This window comes from Schistocerca piceifrons, chromosome 6, assembly GCF_021461385.2.
Source record: "Schistocerca piceifrons isolate TAMUIC-IGC-003096 chromosome 6, iqSchPice1.1, whole genome shotgun sequence".
In the NCBI taxonomy this organism is placed as follows: domain Eukaryota; kingdom Metazoa; phylum Arthropoda; class Insecta; order Orthoptera; family Acrididae; genus Schistocerca; species Schistocerca piceifrons.
The window spans coordinates 81884439-81911192 of record NC_060143.1 but is presented as its reverse complement, the minus strand read 5'-3'; the positions used below and the strand labels follow the sequence as shown (position 1 = coordinate 81911192).

Below are 26754 nucleotides of genomic sequence, written 5' to 3'. Positions count from 1 at the left end.
AGCTTCTGTCTTATAAAAGAAGACACACCGAATCATCATCATTTGTATTTGGCTGAGACAAGACCATTGGGTCATTCAATCCAAAGAAGTATAAAAGTGTAGTTTTACTACATTCTATGCAACACACAGTGTCTGTAAATCAACTATCCAAGAAAATGGAAAAATAGAATTTTACAACCACAGTAAAGGAGGAGTTGACGGATTTGAAATGCTCAAATTATTCATGTTCACGAAGAACAAGAAGATGACAAAACACAACCATGCTGCTATACTGCATATTTCGTAACAAAAGGCCATAACGATTACATAAAGCCCATTTCCATTGCAACAAGCCTTGTAAAGCCATATGTTTGCAGCAGACTAGAAAATAACCCCAAAGTAGCCCATATTTGGCCGAAGATATACCTGAAACAATGAGCAAGTTGATTGGCAGAGAAAAAACTTTATCAATGCCCAACACAGATGTGAATAGCCTTAGTGTTTCTAACGAGCAAAGGTGTTATATCTGCCCTAGGTCAAAAGTTGAAGAGCTCTCTAATATGTAAAACTTACAAAAAAGGTATCTGTAAGCCTAATTCAAACACAATTATTGTTTGTCCTGCAACTCCAAAGAAAATGAATCTATTTGTAGGCACATAATGCGCTGTCATTTTTTTCGCATTAGTTACTTTTGCTTTAAAATTTTAATTTCATTTTATGTCCATATTCTGTTATTAAGAAAGAGTTTAATTAGAAGTTAATTTTTGAGTTGATTTTCATTTTATTTTATCTGAGCTATAAAATTAAAAAACAAATGTTTTTGTAAATGATTTAAAATTTCTGTTAAGACTGATTATTATAAGCACAATAACAGATTTAAATAATAAATATGTTGTCTTTTATTATGTAAATATGCAACATATTTCCAACAATTATTTATAAACATACCTAAGCTCTGTTGGGATACTTCCAGACCTCACACGTGACAGTACCAAAATCAGCAGGTGTACTTAAAAGGTTAAAATAAATGCTTGCTTTGAACATCTTTATATTAGCATTCTATCATCTTGGTTCAAATTTGTTGGAAAATTAATAACTGAAATCAAACATCACTATTGACAACTTAACACCATGATTCAGTACAAGACAGTCTTCTGAGCAAGATTTTACGGCTGACAATTTATATTTTTAAAACTCCCTGGCAGTGTACCTTAAACTGGAAGGTCTATATACATTTAATTACAATTGTGGTGGTTTGGTTTCAGATGGTTTAGGACAACCTGTATGATTAGCTTAACTACAATCTTTCCTGAAAAACTCATTTTTATCTCTCAGTAGCTAAATTTACTTTATATGTCTTTCTGCAACTAGTTTTGAGCATCGAAGTTTCATGCAGAACCTGTGTTAGAGTAAGTTGTCCAAGAAGGTTCCACAGTAGCTTAAAAATCACCTGTTATAATAAAGAACCTGAAAACAGTGTCAAGAAGTTTAAAACCTTACACTCTTATCATGTTTGAATGTTATATAGGTGAAATAATGTCGTTGCATGCTATGTGTTTCCATGTGAGTTCACTATTATTTATTATGTGGTGTTCCACAAGAGTTGTCACAACAACATGCAAACAATGCACAACACTGCCTCACATTCACAAATCAAACATATTATTAACTGCAATTCATCAGTCTTCATGTGCTGTACAGATCATGAAACGGATTCATAGTAACAAACACGTAAACCACGTGAAATGTACATTGTGCAATTTATGTGTTGAACAAATGCCTCAAATTTTGAATGAAAATTAGAAAAATTGAGACTTAGAACTCATTTAACACTTCTTACCATTAAAAGACAGTAATCAGTTTGTTGATCAATTGTAAATGGTGATATAGTATGGATCTCTTACAATTCAATGGTAAGTAAACAAAAGCACTAACTAACTAAAAGAGAGAGAGAGAGAGAGAGAGAGAGTTAGTTTCTTCTTTTTCTGCTTCTGAAAAATGACTTCTTTTGCCCAAAAGCTAAAAGTTTAGAACTCGCTTCATTGTTTGTGTCTGTGACTCACTACCTCCTCTATTTGGTTAATAGCAATTTATCCTTTTCATATTACTGACCAGCTACTTTGATTGATCCTTCCACTTTCTTCTTCAGTAGTCTCCATTTCATCGCCATTATGTCAAATGTACACTGGAAAAACTTTTCTTGCTCTGGAATGCAAGTACAGACTCTTCTCACCATCAAATATCTGCGAGGAAAGGGCCTCACCAAAGGGGCAGGGGAGGTGTGAGAGGAGGGGGGAGAGGACTGAACATAAATTAACTGAAACAAGTGGTGTAAAATAAGGAAACAAGTGAGGGAAGTCAGAATCGACATGCTGGAAGTGAATTAGGTTGTTAGCAGCGACTCTCTCCCGCAGAATAAGTCAGAGAAAAGAGATAAGGAAGCAAACTTCAGCACAGAAGGAGGAGACAAGCTGTAATGGCTCGATGCCCCACATTCACCATACACTTACTCTCAAAAGAGTTGGGAGCCTGTTGGAATTGAAGAGTGAAAGATGTGACTGTCACTGTTTGCATTCTATGTGTCTTCCCAGCATCCTTCCCTTGATTTATCAATACACACTCTGATCGAGTCAATGTTTATTCTGCTGTTAAGCATTATTTTTGCCTTTGTGACACTGACTTAGCTGCTCAATACTTTATTGTTCCACTTTTACCAACATGGTCAGATAAACCATTTATTATTGTTTTCACATCAATTCACTGAATGTAGTCAGGTTGAAGAATAAGATGTTAATGGCTGTTACACTATCATCTTCAACCCTTGTTATGAATTTTACTCTAATAAATAACAATGTAAATTAAAACTGCATATGGTAAGAAATAAATAGTGTTTTACAGACATGTGTTTTTATTTATAAATAACTTACCGATTCAGTATTAGACAGATTTAGAGTGTAGCAAACTTTCTACAAAATCTATCAAACACTTACATCCAGAGCATAATTAAAAAAGAAAATTAAGGATCTAAACTAACCTGTAGAATAGCTTCTACTAACGTTGCTGTTTTTCCTGTCCCTGGAGGTCCATAGATGATGTACGGAGCAGGCCGTGATGATCCTTGTAGAATGCTTACCACAGCCTGTTTTTGTGCCGGATTGTTCACCAGTTGTCTGTTGTAGAAGCTAATTGACAGCAAATTATGATTAGAAATTATGATATATGAGGCCATTATAGAGTACAGAGTGCCAATCAACAAGTGTTGGATGACGCGTAATGCCTCCATAGATAGCACAAGAAAGAGGCTAAGAATTTTTTGGTAAATCAATCATGAAAACTTTCCACAAAATTTCATCAGAAATAACATACTCTTTTCAAACTTCCTGGCAGATTAAAACTGTGTGCTGGACCATGACTCGATCCAGCACACAATTTTAATCTGCCAGGAAGTTTCATATTAGAACACACTCCGCTGCAGTGCGAAAATTTCATTCTGGGAACATAGGCTTTTGTTTTTACGTGCTCACCAAATAAATGAATACACTTTAGCCAATACGAAACAAGTTTCACACAGCCATCTCGGAAGAATTCCACCTTCTGTTTCAACAACCAGGCTGTCGCCTTCATCTGGATTTCTTTACAGGTGACATTATGATGCCCATTCATAACTACCTACCTTTTAATAACAAACTGAACCACATGGCACCAGATCTGGACTGATGGAAGCTGTGGCCTTCTAAGCCCTTCCATGTCCACACACAGAGTGTGTAGCGTATCGTTGACCTGTTGCAACAAAACATTCTCTCTCTTCCCTCAAAACCTCCAAAGGCACATTGCAACAACTTGGTCCCTATGTAACTAGCTGAGATCACAGTCAAATTTGGTGCCAGAAAATCAATACAGATAGTTCCATTGGCATGTATGCCATAATTTTTACAACTGAAGACTGCATTTACATCCATTTCCTGAGTGACACAGAGTGATAAGATCACCACAGCCAGTACTGTAAAGAGCTCTCATGCTTTAATAATTTTCAACTGAAGCAGCACAATCTGCTTTTGGGAACTCAACGATAGCACTGCTTTAGTTGCGAAGATGAATTCTCCCGCAAACTGTTTCATTTCGCCCACAATAACACTGCAACTAATCACAGCAATAGCTTACAACTACCTGGTGGTGTAGTAGAGGTTTGACACAAGAGTGCTGAAATCAGTGATGTATCTGTGCTGCATCCTGTACAGAATTACAGTCCAATTAAATTGCGAAAGAATTAGTGACTGGTACTACTGGAATCCGTCTGTCTTATCACACAGCTATATCCATGGACACTTGTCTCTCTTCAATCTACATTTGCAAATAGTTTCAGATGAAATAGATAGTATTGCAACAACTTGAAATGGAGAAAGACTTTGACAACTCCCACTGCCGTCACTGGTGGGCAGCAGTCAACAATGAATTAGAGTGATTGGCTGGCGATTCCGCTATCGAGAGAGGAGGGGAAGTAATGGGGCGGTAGATGAAAACTGTAGAATGATATTTTCATAATTTTGTTTAGAGTGATTATTTTTATTGTATTTTTGAAGTCTGTTACCTTAAACTAAAATTAACTTTTGAGCTTTAAATAATGTTAGCAGATTTACCAACATGAAAACAAAACTACACAAATGAATATTTATTGTTGAGACCATCAGGAAATTTTCCTGTAATTTTTGTGATCAATGTTACTAAAGAAAAATACGGTCTTCACTAAATTAACTTTGGGTTTCCTTATATTGCTTTAATTTTTCAGATATCTATTTATTACAAAATAGACTTACAAAACAATGCTGATATCATGTGTTCTGTAATTGTCAAAATTTGGAAATTCTTGACCAGTAGTTAACTGTAAGTAACCATAATTGCATTAATTCAATTTTGTTGCAGTAACATAAATAATGGAAAAAAAAACAGTGCTTTACAATTTTTTTGGATAATTTTGTGGAGTGTTTTAATTATTGATTATCTCTGTGTACAATACATTGAAAAAAATGTTGAACATAATTTTTGACTGAATGGAGAAATTTTTTTTGTATCATCATTATCTACTGATCATAGGAATATCTACTCACTTCACATCGACAGAAGCTGATTTATGAGCTGGAGTATAGCACAGGTCAATTGCACCTTTGTATCACTGAATGCTATGTACTCCATCATGAACTTTCAAAGAAACATGTGCAGGAATTAATGTTATTCACGATTGCACCACAAAGCAATGCGAAACAAACATATTGGTACCTCTTGCAAATAGAATAAACACTTTTTTTTTTTTGACAGGTACATTTCCTGAATGTTTAAAGTTGCCAAAGTGGGGCCTTTCCAGAAGGGAGACAAAACCAATGTAGAAAAGTATAGATCAATCGCCTTATTATCAGGGTTTGGCAAAATCGTAGGAAAGTGGCATACAACCGATAAATGAAATTTTTACACAAAAGAAACTCCTCAGTGTTACCCTGTGTAGCTTTAGGAAAATAAACTGACGACTAGTGCCAGTTACATTTTCTATAAAATGCCATACAAACAGTGTACAAAAAACAAAATGCCATTGGCATTTTTTAAATTTAAGATTTTCATATTCAGGACCACAAAAGTACTTTTGGGGCAGTTCCTATCACACAAGTGTCAGAATTACTGCATTAAATTGGTTCACCTTGTTCTTGAGAAATAGGATGGGGAAAATAGAAACAAAATATTAACAAAGGAAAAACAATAAGAGAGATCTCTCACATACAGAAAACAGAAAATAAGCGTTCCTCAGGTATACTTTCTTGGTCCAATTCTCTTCCTTCTGGGTGTATGTGACACAGCAATAGAAGATAGAGTACCAACTACGTTATAAAAATGGAGAGAAGATTCTAGGAGTGAAAGAAACAACACAGCAGCGAAATACTCTTGGACTATTTTTAGTCATTGTATATATTAATCATGTACCACAGTGAGTTTAATTAACTATAATGAAGATAGATCTATTATTAGCTGGGATTACACAGAACAGTTAACAGTGCAAAACAATGAAGAGATCACTGGTCCGATCACAGAATATGTCACCATAAAGAAACACCTGCAGAATAAGAATAAGGGAATTGAGTTTAAGTCTTGGTTAAATTATAGCCACCACAAGTTGCCACAAATGCCAGATGACTGTTTCCAGGTGCAACAAATGGTAAAATGAAATCTTACCATTTTGATGGATGGGCATCTTACATGGAAAGAGCATATCAGCTACACCTGTAAAAAAGATTAGTTGCAACATATACTTGTTAAAACATCCCCCAATTGTAAGAACTACTGTCCCAAAACACATCTACCTTGGATTAATCCTCCATATCTGCCATATGAGATTAGATTGGGGGCCCTCATACGTACAGTTTTAACAGCGCACTGATTGGGTTGAATCTGCGCACACAATTCGAACGCAAGTAGAACTGTGGTGCAAGGGGGCATAGAGTGAAGTGTCAGGGCACGGTCTTACCCACATGCAAGTCAGCATTCAGGACTGCTGTGTGCCCATGCACGAGCATCTAGATGTGAATGGTGAAACTTGCATGCAGGTATGCGCACAAGCACGGCATGTGGAGTTTTGTCAGTTTTAAGATTTTGCACTGTGTTAGTGTGTTAGAGAGAGAGAGAGAGAGAGAGAGAGAGAGAGAGAGAGAGAGAGAGAGAGAGAGAGAGAGAGAGAGAGAGAGAGAGTGTGTGTGTGTGTGTGTGTGTGTGTGTGTGTGTGTGTCAAATACCTTGGCTGCATCAATTATTTATGTGCCAAAACAAATCTAACAAGTCTTATTACCACCACTATAGCAGCAAGTGTTGCAGCTATGAACATGGGAAAAAATGTGGTACTTAGGTTCTGGAGGGGAATTACTGTCAAAATCATATTTGTTTGATTAAAGAGCTGGAAGACAATTACCCACATGCCTACTGAAAGTATTTGACAATGACTTATTGCAAGACATCCTCAAGGACAAAACCAATTGGAATGACACAGTGATGAAGAGCATTTCTGCAGAGGAACATCTTACTGCTACTCTCAGATTCGGGTCACTCCTTCAATGATTTAAAAACTGTCCACAGGACTTTCCACACTGCTGCTGCCTAATATAATCCAGAGACATGCGAAGCACTTTATGAGAAGGTGAACATTTAAAAGTATTTGTTATTGTATATTAATATTTTTTATTTAAGAAATATGAAAATTGCAGGGAAGAAAACTCGCATAGACATCAAAGTATTTTTTTTTTTTTTTTTTTTAGTAATGTCATTGCTTAAAAATGAGAAAAAAAGACTCGTCACTGTTATTAGTCTGAGGGTCATACAATTACCATATTGGTCATAAAATTTGTGAAGGGGAAGTAGTGCCTCGATTTGCAACACAAGTGTGAGATCCTACGGATGTAAGAGGAAATGAAGAAGAAACAGGGGTTGAACCATGGGATGGTGCTTGTAACCGACTGAGTTTATACGTATTACTATCACACAAATCAGTCTGTGTGGTCACAGTTTTCAGCAAACCTTGGCAGCTTTTGATCAACAATGAATAAAAGCAAATCATAGTACCAAAAATTTTGTACACAAACATAATCAAAAGACCTGCCACTACACTTATTATCGCAAACTTTCTTCGATCCTCTTTAAATGATCTCCAAAAAGCTTCATTTTTTGGTAGCAAAGCCATGGTTTACTTCAAGGAAATTGATATGTAAAATGCAACCAATTTATCGTAAGCTTCAGTCTTTAAATTCTTATTTATATAGTTTTTGAAACTCACTTTCAACAAGAACTGTCACTCTTTGTACATATTTATGAATTCTGTAAAACGTCCTTTGTCCAGCAACAGGAATTCGCCATGTCGTGTTACATACTGTGAGTTACTGACAGGAATCTGCAAAAGAGTTCGCAACAATCCCGTCACATACTGTAGACAACTGATAGAAGAGTCTGTGACAGCGCACAACAGCATGTGTGACAATGCCACATGCCATGAGTGTATGTCTGAATATGCTGGCAGGCAACTACAGGGTATATCAGAATGGTGGCTTAACTGCATACCTGCCTCTTAAATGACATCGTGTTCACATGGAGATTCTTGTCTGCAGAATTGAGTAGCTTGTCCTAAATCACATAGTTGTGAATGTTTGTGAGAGGGCCCCTATTTAGATGTGGCACCTGCAGACTACATGGATGATGTATTTTGTCTCTGGAGGATAATAACTGTTCATACAAGTAAATGCCAGAATGATAGTAGATATTTTATTGCGTGTAATTTATTAACTGGGAATTCTATGTATGTTAAAAGACTGCTTGCAGAAGGAAATGCAGAACATAACATAATGGCCGGCCGCGGTGGTCTCGCGGTTCTAGGCGCTCAGTCCGGAACTGCGCGACTGCTACGGTCACAGGTTCGAATCCTGCCTCGGGCATGGATGTGAGTGATGTCCTTAGGTTAGTTAGGTTTAAGTAGTTCTAAGTTCTAGGGGACTGATGACCACAGATGTTAAGTCCCATAGTGCTCAGAGCCATTTGAACCATTTAACATAATGAGAAAGACTTTAATCATTACAACACAGAAAGCAGAATTGTTCATCATATTTATGTACTGAGTGATGACAGAGCAACTGATCACAGCCCATTTGCTGCTCTAATACAGTTCTTTTTCCAACAGTGCCCTGTTTGCATGTGATTCCTAACTCTGAAAGAATCCTTGGTTTGTTGTTTTTAAATAGAACCACTATAGTCAAGAATTTGTTTGTTGCAACATTTAAATGAGAAAAAAAACAAGTATTTTGTAGAAATAAATAAAACTTTTTTTAGCAGAGTAATTACACATAAAACTGACAAGTGTAACATGAAAAACTTATATTCTCTTTAGTTCAGCCAAATTAGGTATTTAGTTTCCAGTCAAATGAAAGGGGAAGATAAAAGTACTTTTCTTTTTACAGTAATTTTTATGACTCGGATGGAATGTGTTTTTGTGTTGTTGCCCTGGAAGCAGTGTGCACTAATGAGATGCATTTAGTTTTGTTAACTGTGAAACCTTCTTGGAAAAATTACATAAAAATGTTCTGTCAATGTTTGTGAAAGGAGAGTTGTCAAAGGACAATTTTTCCTCCTATTGTAGCCAATATCTTCCCAAATATCTCTACAAAGCCAACTACGAATATATTTCTGCCAGTCTTGTTCTCTTATAAAGTAAAATCTGATGATAATGGACATAACTTCCACCACTTCACACTCTTTAATAGCCAGATAGCTGAACTGCTCTGTCAACACACATCTACACGCTCCTGACTCTTTGTATATATCTAGTTTCTGTAAATTAGTAGTATTAGTAAATATTTACTTATATAACTTCATTGTAATAAATCCACAGGTCCTGGATCTGATCCAAGTCAGCTGCATGATTTTCTCTTACATTGACTTCTTTCACCTCTAGTACAATTTGTCAATGTGAAGATGCAAATACGTCCAATGGTTTAGAGTCTACATTAAACTGTAGATACCCCTGTAACTGGATAAGTCAGATGGAGGGTAATAGGAAGACAGCTACATACCTTTTCCAATAGGAACATGCCTAGTAAAACAATGTTGTCAGCACACCAACCTTTAGTTTGAGCACAGCTTTGTTATGATTTTATTAATATGAATTACTACTACTACTACTACTACTACTACTACTACTACTAATAATAATAATAATAATAATAATAATAATAATTTAAAATACAATTAATGTGCTTTTTAACAATATTTAAAAGATGTGAATATACTTCAATGTAAGCTGTTAAACCTTATACCTGATTGAATTGAGCCTGCCATTAAGGAAAGTTTGCAATCTCTTCTTAGGAGCACGTGGAAACACAACGACATCTAGTAACTTATCTCTCTCACAGTAATCAATAGCACGATGCATTACCACGAGAGGATATCGGTTGAAGGCAAAGCGAACAGCAAACCGCAATTCTGTGGGCTGTGCTGCAAAATATCGTTCCAGAAACCTGGCAAATGCAAGAAAACTTTCTTAGCATCAAATCAACCAAGACGAGAATTTAAAATTTATACATCTAAGAGTAATGAAAGGGTCGCAGATACACACACACACACACACACACACACACACACACACACACACACACACACACACTTGCGACTGCACTGCAGTCGCAGGTAACTGAAACCACATCCTCCACACAGTCCCAGTCTCTCCTGATATTGATTCCATATTTTTGGAGCCCTGATGATGATGAAAGATGTTTGTGGCTGTCAATTTCTCACTGAATGGAGAGGAGCATGCCTGTGTGCAATCATGGTTCTCTAGGCAATTGCAAGTATTTTTTTCACGAAGGCAATGTCCGTTTACCTCTCAGTAGAATAAATGTATCATGTTGTTGTTGTGGTCTTCAGTCCTGAGACTGGTTTGATGCAGCTCTCCATGCTACTCTATCCTGTGCAAGCTTTTTCATCTCCCAGTACCTACTGCAACCTACATCCTTCTGAATCTGCTTAGTGTATTCATCTCTTGGTCTCCCTCTACGATTTTTACCCTCCACGCTGCCCTCCAATACTAAATTGGTGATCCCTTGATGCCTCAGAACATGTCCTACCAACCGATCCCTTCTTCTGGTCAAGTTGTGCCACAAACTTCTCTTCTCCCCAATCCTATTCAATACTTCCTCATTAGTTATGTGATCTACCCATCTAATCTTCAGCATTCTTCTGTAGCACCACATTTCGAAAGCTTCTATTCTCTTCTTGTCCAAACTATTTATCGTCCATGTTTCACTTCCATACATGGCTACACTCCATACGAATACTTTCAGAAATGACTTCCTGACACTTAAATCTATACTCGATGTTAACAAATTTCTCTTCTTCAGAAACGCTTTCCTTGCCATTGCCAGCCTACATTTTATATCCTCTCTACTTCGACCATCATCAGTTATTTTGCTCCCCAAATAGCAAAACTCCTTTACTACTTTAAGTGCCTCATTTCCTAATCTAATTCCCTCAGCATCACCCGACTTAATTAGACTACATTCCATTATCCTTGTTTTGCTTTTGTTGATGTTCATCTTATATCCTCCTTTCAAGACACTGTCCATTCCATTCAACTGCTCTTCCAAGTCCTTTGCTGTCTCTGACAGAATTACAATGTCATCGGCGAACCTCAAAGTTTTTATTTCTTCTCCATGAATTTTAATACCTACTCCGAAATTTTCTTTTGTTTCCTTTACTGCTTGCTCAATATACAGATTGAACAACATCGGGGAAAGGCTACAACCCTGTCTTACTCCCTTCCCAACCACTGCTTCCCTTTCATGTCCCTCGACTCTTATAACTGCCATCTGGTTTCTGTACAAATTGTAAATAGCCTTTCGCTCCCTGTATTTTACCCCTGCCACCTTCAGAATTTGAAAGAGAGTATTCCAGTCAACATTGTCAAAAGCTTTCTCTAAGTCTACAAATGCTAGAAACGTAGGTTTGCCTTTCCTTAATCTTTCTTCTAAGATAAGTCGTAAGGTCAATATTGCCTCACGTGTTCCAGTGTTTCTACGGAATCCAAACTGATCTTCCCCGAGGTTGGCTTCTACTAGTTTTTCCATTCGTCTGTAAAGAATTCGTGTTAGTATTTTGCAGCTGTGACTTATTAAGCTGATAGTTCGGTAATTTTCACATCTGTCAACACCTGCTTTCTTTGGGATTGGAATTATTATATTCTTCTTGAAGTCTGAGGGTATTTCGCCTGTTTCATATATCTTGCTCACCAGATGGTAGAGTTTTGTCAGGACTGGCTCTCCCAAGGCCGTCAGTAGTTCCAATGGAATATTGTCTACTCCGGGGGCCTTGTTTCGACTCAGGTCTTTCAGTGCACTGTCAAACTCTTCACGCAGTATCATATCTCCCATTTCATCTTCATCTACATCCTCTTCCATTTCCATAATATTGTCCTCAAGTACATCGCCCTTGTATAGACCCTCTATATACTCCTTCCACCTTTCTGCTTTCCCTTCTTTGCTTAGAACTGGGTTTCCATCTGAGCTCTTGATATTCATACAAGTGGTTCTCTTATCTCCAAAGGTCTCTTTAATTTTCCTGTAGGCGGTATCTATCTTACCCCTAGTGAGATAGGCCTCTACATCCTTACATTTGTCCTCTAGCCATCCCTGCTTAGCCATTTTGCACTTCCTGTCGATCTCATTTTTGAGACGTTTGTATTCCTTTTTGCCTGTTTCACTTACTGCATTTTTATATTTTCTCCTTTCATCAATTAAATTCAATATTTCTTCTGTTACCCAAGGATTTCTACTAGCCCTCGTCTTTTTACCTACTTGATCCTCTGCTGCCTTCACTACTTCATCCCTCAAAGCTACCCATTCTTCTTCTACTGTATTTATTTCCCCCATTCCTGTCAATTGCTCCCTTATGCTCTCCCTGAATCTCTGTACAACCTCTGGTTCTTTTAGTTTATCCAGGTCCCATCTCCTTAAATTCCCACCTTTTTGCAGTTTCTTCAGTTTTAATCTACAGGTCATAACCAATAGATTGTGGTCAGAGTCCACATCTGCCCCTGGAAATGTCTTACAATTTAAAACCTGGTTCCTAAATCTCTGTCTTACCATTATATAATCTATCTGATACCTTTTAGTATCTCCAGGGTTCTTCCATGTATACAACCTTCTTTCATGATTCTTAAACCAAGTGTTGGTTATGATTATGTTGTGCTCTGTGCAAAATTCGACCAGGCGGCTTCCTCTTTCATTTCTGTCCCCCAATCCATATTCACCTACTATGTTTCCTTCTCTCCCTTTTCCTACACTCGAATTCCAGTCACCCATGACTATTAAATTTTCGTCTCCCTTCACAATCTGAATAATTTCTTTTATTTCATCATACATTTCTTCAATTTCTTCGTCATCTGCAGAGCTAGTTGGCATATAAACTTGTACTACTGTAGTAGGCGTGGGCTTCGTATCTATCTTGGCCACAATAATGCGTTCACTATGCTGTTTGTAGTAGCTTACCCGCATTCCTATTTTCTTATTCATTATTAAACCTACTCCTGCATTACCCCTATTTGATTTTGTGTTTATAACCCTGTAGTCACCTGACCAGAAGTCTTGTTCCTCCTGCCACCGAACTTCACTAATTCCCACTATATCTAACTTCAACCTATCCATTTCCCTTTTTAAATTTTCTAACCTACCTGCCCGATTAAGGGATCTGACATTCCACGCTCCGATCCGTAGAACGCCAGTTTTCTTTCTCCTGATAACGACATCCTCTTGAGTAGTCCCCGCCCGGAGATCCGAATGGGGGACTATTTTACCTCCGGAATATTTTACCCAAGAGGACGCCATCATCATGTAATCATACAGTAAAGCTGCATGCCCTCGGGAAAAATTACGGCTGTAGTTTCCCCTTGCTTTCAGCCGTTCGCAGTACCAGCACAGCAAGGCCGTTTTGGTTATTGTTACAAGGCCAGATCAGTCAATCATCCAGACTGTTGCCCTTGCAACTACTGAAAAGGCTGCTGCCCCTCTTCAGGAACCACACGTTTGTCTGGCCTCTCAACAGATACCCCTCCGTTGTGGTTGCACCTACGGTACGGCTATCTGTATCGCTGAGGCACGCAAGCCTCCCCACCAACGGCAAGGTCCATGGTTCATGGGGGGGAAATGTATCATAAGATACGGCAATTACTTTTGAAATAATACACAGTTTACTTACTTTTTAGTGTTCTGTATCTCAATGTGTGGAACTGGGACCCTTATAGAATCACTGCGTTCTCCAACTGTGGTTACATCTGACCCTCTGACGTAAGAACCCTTTTCTCAGAAAGGATACACTTAACAAGTTGAAATGTATGTCATATACTAAGGTCTACATTCCCTTGGCAGTGTACAAAATTTAAGCTTCCAAGGCAGCGGTCATCAAACTGCGGCACGCAGACCGAATGCGGCCTGAATGAAATGTTCGTGCGGCCCATGATTCTCTGCCGTATTTTATAATATGTTTCTAGCAACTAATAGCAGAATCCGAAAGCAGCAACTAACATTAGGAACTTCTTGAGAGTTTATTTTTCTTGTTGAGTAATGAACAAAAATACCTACAGGGATGGTAATAGTTTAAAATGTGCTTAATTTTAAGGGATGTTGAAGAATTTTGCCGTGAACTTAAGTCAGCAGCAGAGTGGTGTCTAGCGTGGTGACTGCAGGGCTAATAGAAATGAGAGGTGGAATGTTTTACACTGTCACTATTGGCCCTTCAGCAAAAAAGTTTGACGACCACTATTCTAAGGCAATGCAATCGAAAGATATGGCTATTTATCTCACATGTTTTGATACAAAATCAATCATCAAAACCTAAAGGGTACTTGCCATTGACCTAGAGTCTTTAAATTTGGCAAGAAGCAAGATTTCACAGTAGCATTAGGGGAAAATTTGTAATTATACAGAGGAAAATAAAATCTGTTAACGGACTGTCTAGCTCTCCTCTATTAAGACTACTTTTCCTTGGGGGTTACAACACAAATGCAAAATCACACAAAAAATTTAAACTTAAAACTTAAAGTTGGAAAATTTTCAAAAACCTTGGAATACCTGGGATCGATATCTCACCAGTATTGTCATCAATAACAGGCAAAAGTTGTCAAGATTCGTAATTCCCACAATGGGTGAACTATCTACAAGGTGTGATAAAAATTGACGGGCATTTTTGGTTTTCTTAAAGAAGAACTTTGTTCCCTTCAAAGCAGCCTCCCTCACTATAATACTCTTGTGCCAATACTTTTTTCCAATCTTGGAAGCAAATATATAACTCTGAGTTCATCATGGCGTTCAGCTCCTTTGGCAATTCTGCCCCATTGAGGTGTGAGTGGGAACATTATTGAGATTTAACTTCCTTAGGTTGTTTTGCTACAATTCTGGTCATTTTGTTAGGATTACTGCATGCATACATCGCATAACTTCCAGGTGGTATTATTTATTGACTGTATGACCATAAGGTGGGAACTCATGATGTACTATCCCACTGTAATCTAAAGAAATAGTGAGAACAACCTTCGTAATTTATCGAACTTTTTTTGGTCTTGACTCTTCACGCAGTTTCCATTGGCATGAATGGGCCTTGATTTCAACATCATATCCCTACAGCCATGTTTTGTCACCTGACATACTACTACTTTAGAAGTTCTCGATAAAAGCCAACTCCGATCAGCAATTCCTGAGATATGTCCATGTGACATCATTTTTGGTCAAAATTCAACAGTTTCGGAACAAACTTTGTTGTTTTATATTTCATGGCCAACAAATACGAAAAAACTGATTGCTTGGCGTGAGCCAAATTATATGCCAACATCATCAGCAACCTCTCTGATGTTGATAAAGTGATTTTCCAGAACCATTTTCTTTACTACTTCCACATTGTCACCAGTAACTGATCTGCTAAGGCAGTTCTCATCCTTAACATTTTCCTGATCCTCTTCGAAATGTTTTAACACTCGTGAACTCATCTTCTCATAGTAGAGTCACCAAACGCCATGGTTAACATTTCAAATGCAATGCTATACTTTAATCCATTTTAAAGCAAAATTTAATGCAAATTCTTCGATCTACCTTTCTCCAAAGTAAAAATTCGCTGAGCACTCTAAAATACGTATAACCTTTCTGACTGTCAACATAAACTACATATCCAAAACAGCTGAAAATGCAAATATACATCAAGAACAAGTGTACCATGAAGTTAAAAAAGAATTTGAAAATTGGATGTATAAAGCTCACAAAATTAAAAAATTCCAGTTACTTTTTCATCACACCATGTATACAGATAACTAAGTTTCTACAGAATTCTCCAACCGCAACTACTATTCGCACTTGACCAATTTTTTTCCGTCTGCCTTGTTTTCATTTGATTACCTCCTGTATGATTGTAGAGCTATAGACCATCTCAAAATCAAACACTGTTATTTCAACAGGAACTATAATCATGGCTTCAGGATTGCAATAACTGGTGTATGTTCTGTATGTCTTTAGCTGAAAAAAAGAGGAAGAGGAACTGTTTAAATATTTGTGTGTGTGTGTGTGTGTGTGTGTGTGTGTGTGTGTGTGTGTGTGTGTGTGTTTTAGGCAGAGGTGGAGGGGAGATCTACAAGCTTTTTGTAAGAGTGTGTACAGTTTTTATCCTTGGGCAAAAGGTTCTAACAGCCCACTAGGAATTTCTGTAGGTTGGGTGGGGGGCAGAATTCAGAGTACAACTTAGGGGAATGAGGGTAAGACAATGGATAGTTAAGGATGGAATAACAACAATATGGAGAGGACCACTTCAAGAAGGCGTCAAGTCACAGGGAGACACAATGAAGAAGACTGGTGAAATATAGAAGGGTTGAAGAAGAGGGGAGATTTGAAAATGTCTCCTTCGGTGCAGCCCCTGACGATCTATCTTTCCTTCTGACCCTGTCCAGTAAGTCTCATCTGACCTGGGATTCTAGGTGGCTTTTCCAAATATCCCCATTTCGTAAACCACACCAGCCCTTTTCTTCACAGCTCTTCCTTCCACTTCAAAAAAGCCACTGGCTCTGACATCTCATAGATTTCTATAACCTTGTGTGTGTGTGTGTGTGTGTGTGTGTGTGTGTGTGTGTGTGTGGTTTTCTGCCGCTACTTGGTGAATAGATTTTTAAACTCTCCAATTACATTACAGAGCATATAACAGAACATAAAGAGTGAGTGTACCCTCTCCAAAGGTACAAAAATCTAGAAGAAAATCACTACCACACTGGGATGAAAACAGTCATGGCAATCTTACACCACAACAAAACAAAAGAAAAGAAAAGCTCAATCTATAGGAAGAATATTTGCTAAAGGTGGTCGTAAAAATGAAAACATGGTCGTATTCCCAAAGAAAACAGACTAGCATCGATTGGAACTAAAAAGCAAAATCTACTACAGACAGGAGGTCAGAAATCTAGATTATTATTCTTTTTGTGTTCACCCCTTAGATTGGTATGCAGCAGAGCACCATTCCTCTCTTCTGTCTGCCTTCCTCTTCATTTCCACATATGTGTCCCATCCAACATCATTCATGATCTGTTGCATGTATGATATCGTTGATCGCCCCCGCAGATTCCTTCCCTCAATAGCTCCTTCTGCTATTGTTCCAATGATGATGTGTCTTAGGATGTGCCCTACAAGTTTGTCTCTTCTTGTCTGGCTGTGCCTCCACAGAGATCTAGTTTCCTGTACTCTTCTGAGCACCTCTTCATTTCTTACTTTGTCTCTCCAACTGATCATCATCATCATCATCATCATCATCCTTCTATAGCACCACATCTCCAGGGCCCCTAGCCATCTTCTCTCTTCTCTTCCAATTGTCCAAGTTTCACATCCGTATAGGGCCACACTCCAAACGAAACCTTTCATGATACGTTTCCTTATTTTCAGACTGATATTGTTGCTGGTGAGTAAGTTCCTTCCCTGATTAAATGCAATTTTGGTCTTATGTATTCTGCTCGCAATTTATTTCCAGCTTCTACCATCCCTTGTGATTTTGCTTTCCAGGTAAGTAAATTCCTCTATCACTTCCAGCTCCTCTCTTCCAAACGCTCATTCTCAGAGGTTCATATTCTGCTCCTGTACAGCATACCATCACTTTAGTCTCTTTCTTGTTTATTCTCATTCCATACTGATTGCATAGAATTTTTTCCATTGTTCTGAAGGCTACTTCTAGATCTTCTTTTGTCTCCGTGACTATAGCAATATCATCTGCATAACATAGCATGTCTATCTTCTGCCCATTAATTTTGATCCCAACCTCAGTAGTTTCCAGAACTTGGTCTATAGCTTCCTGGATGTAAGCATTGAATATAAGAGGAGAGAGAGCACATCCTTGTCTTACCCCTTTTCTAATATTTGCTTCTTGTTCCTGGTGATAGTTTCTATAAGAATGAGGTGGCAGTGATTAGGAACTGAGTATCACACGGATTTCTTTGTACTTTATTCCACTTTTCCTCAGCACTCTGAACATCTCTTGCCATATAACGTTATCAAATGTCTTTCCCATGTCTACAACGGCAATATAAGTTAGTTTATTTTTCTGTAATTGCTTTTCGATAATGAGCCTCAGTGCCAGAATCGCCTCTTGTTCCCAATCCCCTTCCGAAACCAAACTGACCTTCACTCAGCATATCCTCCACCTTCTCTTAAATTCTCTTCAGAACTATTTTTATGAGAATTTTTGATGCATGTGATATTAGGCTTAGAGTTCAGTACTGTTCGCATTTTCTAGCTGCTGCCTTCTTTGGTATAGGAACAATGATACATTTCTGGAAGTCTGTCGGTATCTCTCCTATGTTACAGATGGACCTAATAAGTTTAAGCAGCATCATTTTCATGCTGTCACCAGCATTCTTTATTAGTTCTGCAGCGATGTCATCAATACCCATTGCTTTGTTGTCCCGTTGTTCTTTTAGAGCTCTGTCAAATTCTTCTTGCAGAATGTCATCTCCCTTCCCATCTTCATCTACTTGCTCTTCTCTTCCTATTACTTCTTCAGAAAGAGGCGTTCCGGCATACAACTCCTCTATGTATTGTTTCCATCTCTTCACCATGTCTTCACCAAACAGCATTTTCCCCTCTTTATTTTCTATTGTGCCTGCGAGTGTTGTTTTACATTTGTTAAAAAAATTGATCTGCTGTTCTGTAGGCTAAATCAGTTATTCCGTTTTGCATATTTTCTTCCACTCCCCTGCACATTTCTTCAAGAAAATTTTCTTTTGCTTTCCTAGCTTCTCTATTAACTAAATTCCTTAGTCTTCTGCATTCAGCTTTTCCTTGTTGATTAGTTGCATTTTGTATAATCTCCTGTTTTCTATAAGCTCAATAATATCTGCTGTAATCCATTTCCTCTTGTTTTTGGGTTCGGTTCTTCCAACTATCTTTTCTGCTGCTTTGTATATATGAGATTTAATTTGATCTCAGTCTTCATTTACTCCACCATGTTGAAAATTTTCAGCTAGGTTGTCTGTTTCATGAGCATAGCGTTTTGCCAGTCCCTCAGTTTTCAGTTCCCATTTAAGTTTTACTGGCTTGTTCTTCAAACGTTTGAATCTCAGTGAACTTTTCATCAGGACCAGGTTATGATCACTGCCTATGTCTGCAGATGGATATCTCCTGCAATTTTTTATCTGGCTCCTAAAATGTGCTTTCACTAGAATGTAATCAATCTGTTGTCTCCTCAGGTCTCCAGGGGCCTTCCATGTGTATTTTCTTCATTTGTGATGTTGGAAAAGTGTGTTTGCAACAACTAATTGGTGCCTCGTGCAGAACTCGATTAGTAGATCTCCTCTTTCATTTCTCTTCTAAGTCCATATTTGCCAACAATTCCTTCTTCCAGTTCTTCACCCAGTTCTTCACCCACAATCGTGTTCCGTTCCAGTTGCCCATGGCAATCAGGTTTTCATCTCCCTTAACATTTCTCATCGCATTACTTATTTCTCCGCATATTTCATTAATGACTGCATCTTCTTCTTTGGATGTTGGCATGTATATTTGTATTATCACAGTGCTCTTTGGATCAGTTTCAAGATTGACTAGTATTATTCGAGAGCTATATTGCACATATCCCTTGACATGTGAGCCATAGTTTTTCCTCAAAATTATTCCAACTCCTCCCATTCCTGGTCTATCTTGGCCAGTTCTGGTGTGAATGACTGTATTCTCCAGACCATAAATCACCTGGTTGGGGCCATCTCATCTCCGATATGCCTAGGATATCGATTTCCAGTCATTCCATTCAAGTTTTACATTTTATAGCTTGCTACACTGAAGCAGTGTTCTCACATTCCAAGTGGCTATGTTAAAATTGGGATTGTTTTCCTTCATGTTGTCTGTACCTTTTGCAGTACCCACCTGGAGATACGATTGGGGGACTATTTTCTCTCTGGAAAATTTTACAGAAGATACTGACATGGTTTACTTCCGATTATTACAGTTTATTTAAAGTACATAGTATGGTGATACACACTTTAAAAAATCCACCAAGAAAGGGTTATGCACATTGGTCACAAAGTCATATACAAGCATCAACAGAAAATGCAAAATTGTAAACTTTGGAGGCCAATGAATGAATGAACGAATGTGAGACTCCAGCAGAATTTCACTGTGCAGCTGGCAAGGACAGTGAACAGGAGACAAGTCGATAACAGGGCATAATCTTCGCAAATTTTATTTTATGAACTCAGTTGCATAGTTATTAGACCTCTCAGATAGATGCGTAAACATTATATGCACGTGTCAGCATTGAAAGATGTAATGGTACTTGAATTACGTAACCATTACAGCAGCTCACCTGAGCCTCTCGATTCCAGCAATATTCTACTGTGTTTCTGTAAAGTAGTTAACATGTTTCTGAGACAACATTCAGATTTGATTTCATTAATGTAGAGGTACTTTGATACATTGATATGTTTATGTTGCAATGATATTATTCTTATGTGTATTCTTTCTTTTGTCACTATGATCTTTGACGTACTTGTAACTCTGATTTTTCGGTACGTAAGCGATTTTTAGTTAGTGTTAGAGGGTCGGACCTTAAAAAAGTCAAGTCTTGGACGTCATGTTGGAAAGACGCATATTGAAGTCAGCTTATAAAATGTGAACTTTAACAGTGAGTGTGAGGAAGATGTTTTCAAGTATGTTTTGTATTGTGAAGTGATGTTTTGTGTGTTACATGATATTGCAATAAAAGCAATTAAAAGGAAGTGTAACTTAAATCTGGAGTGCTGATTATTATTTTACATCACCATTGTGCTAACTTTGAAAGGTTTAATCTTCAAGAATGGTTTGTGAAACGCATCTACAAAACTTTTGAATATAGCAGAATAAAACCTAGGCTTTTTTGCATCCGAGCTTGGAATCATCATCACCTAGATTTTCGACGATTGAACCATGATTTTACAACGAGACCAGCGTGGGAAACACGAAAAGATGAGTGCCTAGTATATTCATTATTACATGAAATGACTTTATTGACTGTGCTCTAATGACACCTGCCAGATAACAACTATGTTGTTGCCTGAAAATGCAGTATTTAGCAGCGTGAGCAACACCACAATCATTATTAAATTTTGACCTTTGTTGTGGTAGGGTTGTTAGAAAGAGGACATATATTGGCCAGACGACAAGAACTGTCCACGAACGATGTATAGACCATGAAAGATACACCCGTCTGCGGCAACCGTCAAAATCGGCAGTAGCAGAGCACTGTATCTCATTGGGACATTCAATGGAATACAATGGAACAAAAATTTTAGCCCCGGTTTTTGGGATTCCGTAATCAAGGAATCAGTGGAAATACGTCTTGCCAATAATATTATAAATCGTGACAACAGCTTTCAGCTGGATAAAAATTGGAATTCTGTTATTAAAATTATACAATGACAGCGGAATCGACAGTGTCATTCGATACTCAATGACTAGATGAACCTTTATTTTCACCACCGAGGGCAGCACGTACAACTCGGCTATGCTGCGCATGTCAACACCTGACGCATGCGCTGTAGGATGCCAGTACATTTCACATGCGCGAGATTCGGCATAAATACCGCGACTGCACCTGGGCTCTTCAGTAGTTGTGTACTCACCTGATGATGGCCGGACGTCTCTGGGCCGAAATATCGTGGCAGAATGTCGACGGGATCCGGCTGCATACCCGGAAATTATTAGAAGAGGACATGTTGTCGGGCTCAAAGAAGCTGGTTGGAGTCATTGGTGAATCGCTCACCTTTTGCATAGAAATGATGCCACTATTCAACGATGTTGGCAAGAATGGGCGAACCACGGCCAAACACAAAGTCAAGAAGGAAGCAATTGATCTAGAGTGTCCTCAGATCAAGAGGATTGAGCATCTGTAAGAGAGGCACTTAGAACCCTGGATATGTCATTATCATCTGCCCAATGTGCAACTATGTTTTAGTGACAAAAGAACCATTAACAGGCAGCTCAAAGAATGGGGGCTGAGCTCACGGCATCCCTTGCAGCGACTACCATTTACCTCTGTACATCAACAAACCCATCTACAGTGATGTGGGGCATATTTAGTCCACAATCTCACTGACTGGTGCAGAACTTTCTTCAGTGATGAGTCCCGCTTCAAACTGAGCAACGATGACTCGCAAAGACATACCGGGAGACGCCCCTTACAGTGGTATGATATCAAACAGACTCTCACATGCCATATGGCCCAATACTCAGGAGTGATGGTCTAGCATGTCATTTCATTTCATAGCAGGGCACCTTCTGTCATCATCCGTGTCATCCTTACAGCACAGCAATACATTGATGATATTCTATGCCCCATTCTGTTGTCCTTCATGACAAGAATCCCAGACTTATATATCAGCAACATAATACCTGCTTGCACATGGAGAGTTTCTGCTGCTTGTCTTCATGCCTGCCAAGGCCAATATTTGCTAGCAAGGTCACCACATCTCTCTCCAACTGAGAATGTTTGGAGGATTACGAGTGGGGCACTCCAACCATCTAGGGATTTTGGTGATCTTACATGCCGATGGCACAATATCCCTCAGGAGGACATCCAACAATCCCCTCTATCAAGCTGAATAAATGCTTGCATATGGGCCAGAGGTGGACCAATGTGTTATTGGCTTGCTCCATTTGTGACGCTCTTTCTCTTGAATAAAATCATATTTTTTCTGAAACTGTAATCATTTTTTTGTCTGTACCTGTACATCACATCTACCAATTTCTGTCCCATATGGGTAATTCCTTCATGATGTGTTATTTTTTTGTCTTAAGAGTGTATTAATCAAGCATCTTAGAAAATGGCATATGACTTCATTCAACATTTCACAAACACATTACTTACTGTAATAATTCCTAATGTATTCATGTCATACTAAACTCTGTGTGATTAGTTAATTCCTGCTTGAACATATGGTTTCTCACAATATTCTTCTTTTAGTTAAGAGCTGGGTCCTTTAATATAAATGATCAAATCGTGTTACTGTGTGTATGAAGTATGTAACCATGGTTGATATAAGGATGGTGTCCTCTTAAAAGGAAGAATTATGCTTTGACATACTTCATAGTAAGGCAGAAAATAAAATAAAAATAATAATAAATAAAAAAAAGGTTTGACAACATTTTGATAATAAAATTTATTCTCAGTAGTTGAATTGGACTTAAGTTGTTACAGCTGCCACTTGGGAATGGCACTATAGCTGAAATTGTGATTGTGAATAAACACGTTCTGTAACAGTTCAGGGGTAAAATGTAATTTCTAAAATTCAGCAGGACTGTGGATTCAAGTAAACAGAAAACATTAGATTTATTTGTCAAACAATGAAAAATCCAGGATGGAATGTAAGAATATTAGAGATGGAAAGTTGCTACTCACCATATAGCAGAGATGCTGAGTCATGGTAGGCACAACAAAAAGACTCACACAATTATAGCTTTCAGCCATTAAGACCTTTGTCAACAATACACAAACACACACACACACACACACACACACACACACACACACACACACACACACACGTCTGCAGTCTCAGGCAACTGAAACCACACTGCGAGCAGCAGCATCAGCGCATGCTGGGGGTGGCAACTGGGTGGGGTTAAGGAGGAGGCCGGGTAGGGGAATGGGGGGGGGGGGGGGGGGGCGGGTAGCATGGTTGTAGTGGCAGACAGTGAAGTGCTGCAGTTTAGATGGAGGGCAGGAGAGAAGGTGGGCTCCTCATCATGCACTATCAAACTGAACCAGAGTAACTTGCCAGAGCTCAGACTACTTATCGCTGAGCCCAGAAATGAACACCCAACCCAAACTCGTTGCCACCCCTCTTAAAGTAGTATATCGCTGCTCACCTTATCTGTATAAAATCCTAGTCCATCTTTATGCCACAACTACTCCCAGCCTCCTTGTCACATGACTCATACCAATGTGGAATACCCAGGTGCAATATCTGTCCTATCAGAGGCAGGGCTAACTGCTAAAATATCATATAGCAGCTCTGCTTTAACTTCTCCACACCCAAACAAAGAGCCACCATCAAACTATGGTCAAGAGCAGAGTCTACCAGCCACACTGCTGAACGCACTGTGCTCAAATTTAACTGATGCTTCACAACCTGTGCTATCCGAATCCTTCTCCCCAAACATCAATTCAGGGGGATCTTTGATTCCTAATTTGCATGACCTCAGTCCACACTATTCCCTGCACCACACTGACCTTAACCCTGACCCATGACTAACTTCAGCTATCTTATATCCACATCCTCTCCACTGTCTGCCTCTTCCTCTGTTCCATCTCATCTTTGCAGTTCACTCACTTCATAGTCATCACACACCTGCAATCAGAGTGAGTTCGCTGCTGCTGCTGCTGCTGCTGCATCCTTACCCCACTTGCCTGCTGCCTCCCGACCTTCCCAACTTCCCTCCTCCTCACTCATTCCCCCGCCTCCGCCCTACTGCACCCAGCACAACTCTTCATCCCATCAAACTGTACAGTACAGTTATCCAATGTAGACATGTATACATATTACATGTGGGTATGTTACCAATATGTGTACATGTAGGTATGTTCTCCAGAGCTGAATTCTCAGTCACATTTTTTTGCCAGTCCACAACTTCTTGTGTCAATTATTTGGTAAATTGTTGCCTATACTCCTTGAATTATCTAAAATACTGAACTTTTGTGCCAACTTGATAATGCCTCACTCAAGTTACCTCTGTAGCCAGTCAACAACTTGATTTTGTATTTCCTGAAAGACTGAAGCATGCAGCAGCAATACTCATAAAAACAAATTTAAGCAAGTGACTTCCGGTTATAGACTCAACTTCCTTCTTCCAGAGTTTTCAAAAAGTAGCTTACAACAAAATATTTTTTTGGCAATAATCTTTTAAGAAATGATCAGCTTCTAGAAAGGCTTCTCTATCAACAAAGTATGATATGGTCTCTCAAACTCAGTTCTGCTCTAACTAAATGAGAAAAATTACTATGTCGGCAGTTTCTGTGATCTTGATGAGACCTTCAATTGTGTAGACAGTAAAATTCTATTAAAAAAAATTAAAATGATACGGTGATGAAGGCATTTCTCTCACATGGACACAGTTGTGCCTTAACTTAAAATGGAGGATCACATTAACAAATGATGTGATAAAAACAAGATTTAATTTGGAATGAACAATTATTACATACTGTGTGCCATATAGTTTGGTGCTTGGTCCACACCTGTCTTATCCTACGTAAATGAGTTACCCGTCTGTTTAATTTGCTGATGACACACGTATAATAACGGTGGGCCCAAGTGCACCCATACTAGAAACACCTAGGAGAATAATGAGACAAGCTTACAACAGATTTACAGCCAACATCTCCACTCAGTCTTGCTAAACTCATTCCACAACTCAAAACAAATAAAAATGACTTACAGGCGGCAGAAGTAAATACCATTGGGCCACACTGGATGAGGCCCAATGTGTGTTTTTTTTTTTCTTTTTTTGTTAGGGTTTAAGGGCGCTCAACTGCTGAGGTCATTAGCGCCCAGTCACTGGTGTTAGAGCACAAGGAACCTGCTAAAACTCAAGGGGATGGGGGGACATCAAAAGGACCTGACAAAGATGCAGAGGAAATAAGTAAAAAGGTTAAATGTCTTTGGTCAAGCCAGTTAAAGTTATAAAACGCAGAAGACGAGCAGCTGCTCGAGCGTCATCAGCTAAAACATCCGGTAAGGTAGATGGCAGGGACAGGACAACACGAAATTGACTAAAACGGGGACACGACAATAAAACATGGCGCACCGTTAATGCCTGACCACAAGGGCACTGCGGGGCTGGGTCACCAGAGAGCAGGTAGCGGTGGCTAAACCGGCAATGCCCAATCCGCAACCTGGTCAGAAGGACCTCCTCGCGGCGAGATGGTCGGGAGGAAGTTGTCCAAGCAGTTGGGAGCGGTTTTACTCCCTGGAGCTTGTTTCCTTGGAGGGATGACCAAGCATCCCACCACAAGGACACAAGCCTCTTACATACATCCCCACAAACGTCAGATGACGGGACACAATGGGAGGCTGGCCGAGGCTGGAGGACTGCAGCCTTGGCTGCAGCATCCGCAGCCTCATTCCCAGGCACTCCCACATGTCCGGGGACCCAAAGAAAGCTGACAGAACCGCCATTATCAGCGAAAGAATGGAGGGACTGCTGTATTCGTTGAATCAAGGGATGGACCGGATAGGGAGCCCCAAGGCTCTGAAGAGCACTGAGTGAGTCAGTGCAGAGTACATACGATGAATGGCGGTGGCGGCGGGCATACTGAATGGCCTGATGGAGAGCAAAAAGCTCGGCCGTAAGGCTGGAACATTGGTCAAGGAGCCGGTATTTAAAGGTGGCGGTCCCGACGACAAAGGCACAGCCGACACCATCGTCAGTTTTGGAGCCATCGGTGTAAATAAAGGTGTGACCAGCAAGTAGAGCACGAAGTTCGACAAACCGTGAGCAATACACTGCAGCCGGAGTACCCTCCTTCGGGAGTGAGCTGAGGTCGAGATAAATACGAACCGGAGCCTGGAGCCAAGGTGGTGTCGGGCTCACACCCTCTCTGAAGGTGGTAGGGAGGGCAAAATCCAATTGTCGAAGCAGGCGACGGAAGCGGACTCCGGGGGGCAGCAGGGCAGACACATACAACCCGTACTGACGGTCGAGAGAATCGGCGAAGAAGGACTTGTAAGAG

At 39.3% G+C, this 26754-nt stretch overlaps 1 protein-coding gene across 1 annotated transcript in view; it reads right to left on the bottom strand.

Moving 5' to 3' along the window:
* The window catches only part of LOC124802559 (putative helicase MOV-10), a 343832-nt gene that overhangs the window by 104708 nt on the left and 212370 nt on the right, over window positions 1–26754 (bottom strand). The window contains exons 11-12 of the mRNA XM_047263426.1: window positions 9810–10010; window positions 3014–3161 (exon numbers count right to left, since the gene is read on the bottom strand). Of these exons, the coding sequence (XP_047119382.1) occupies window positions 3014–3161; window positions 9810–10010 (349 nt within the window). The remainder of the gene's footprint in view (window positions 1–3013; window positions 3162–9809; window positions 10011–26754) is intronic.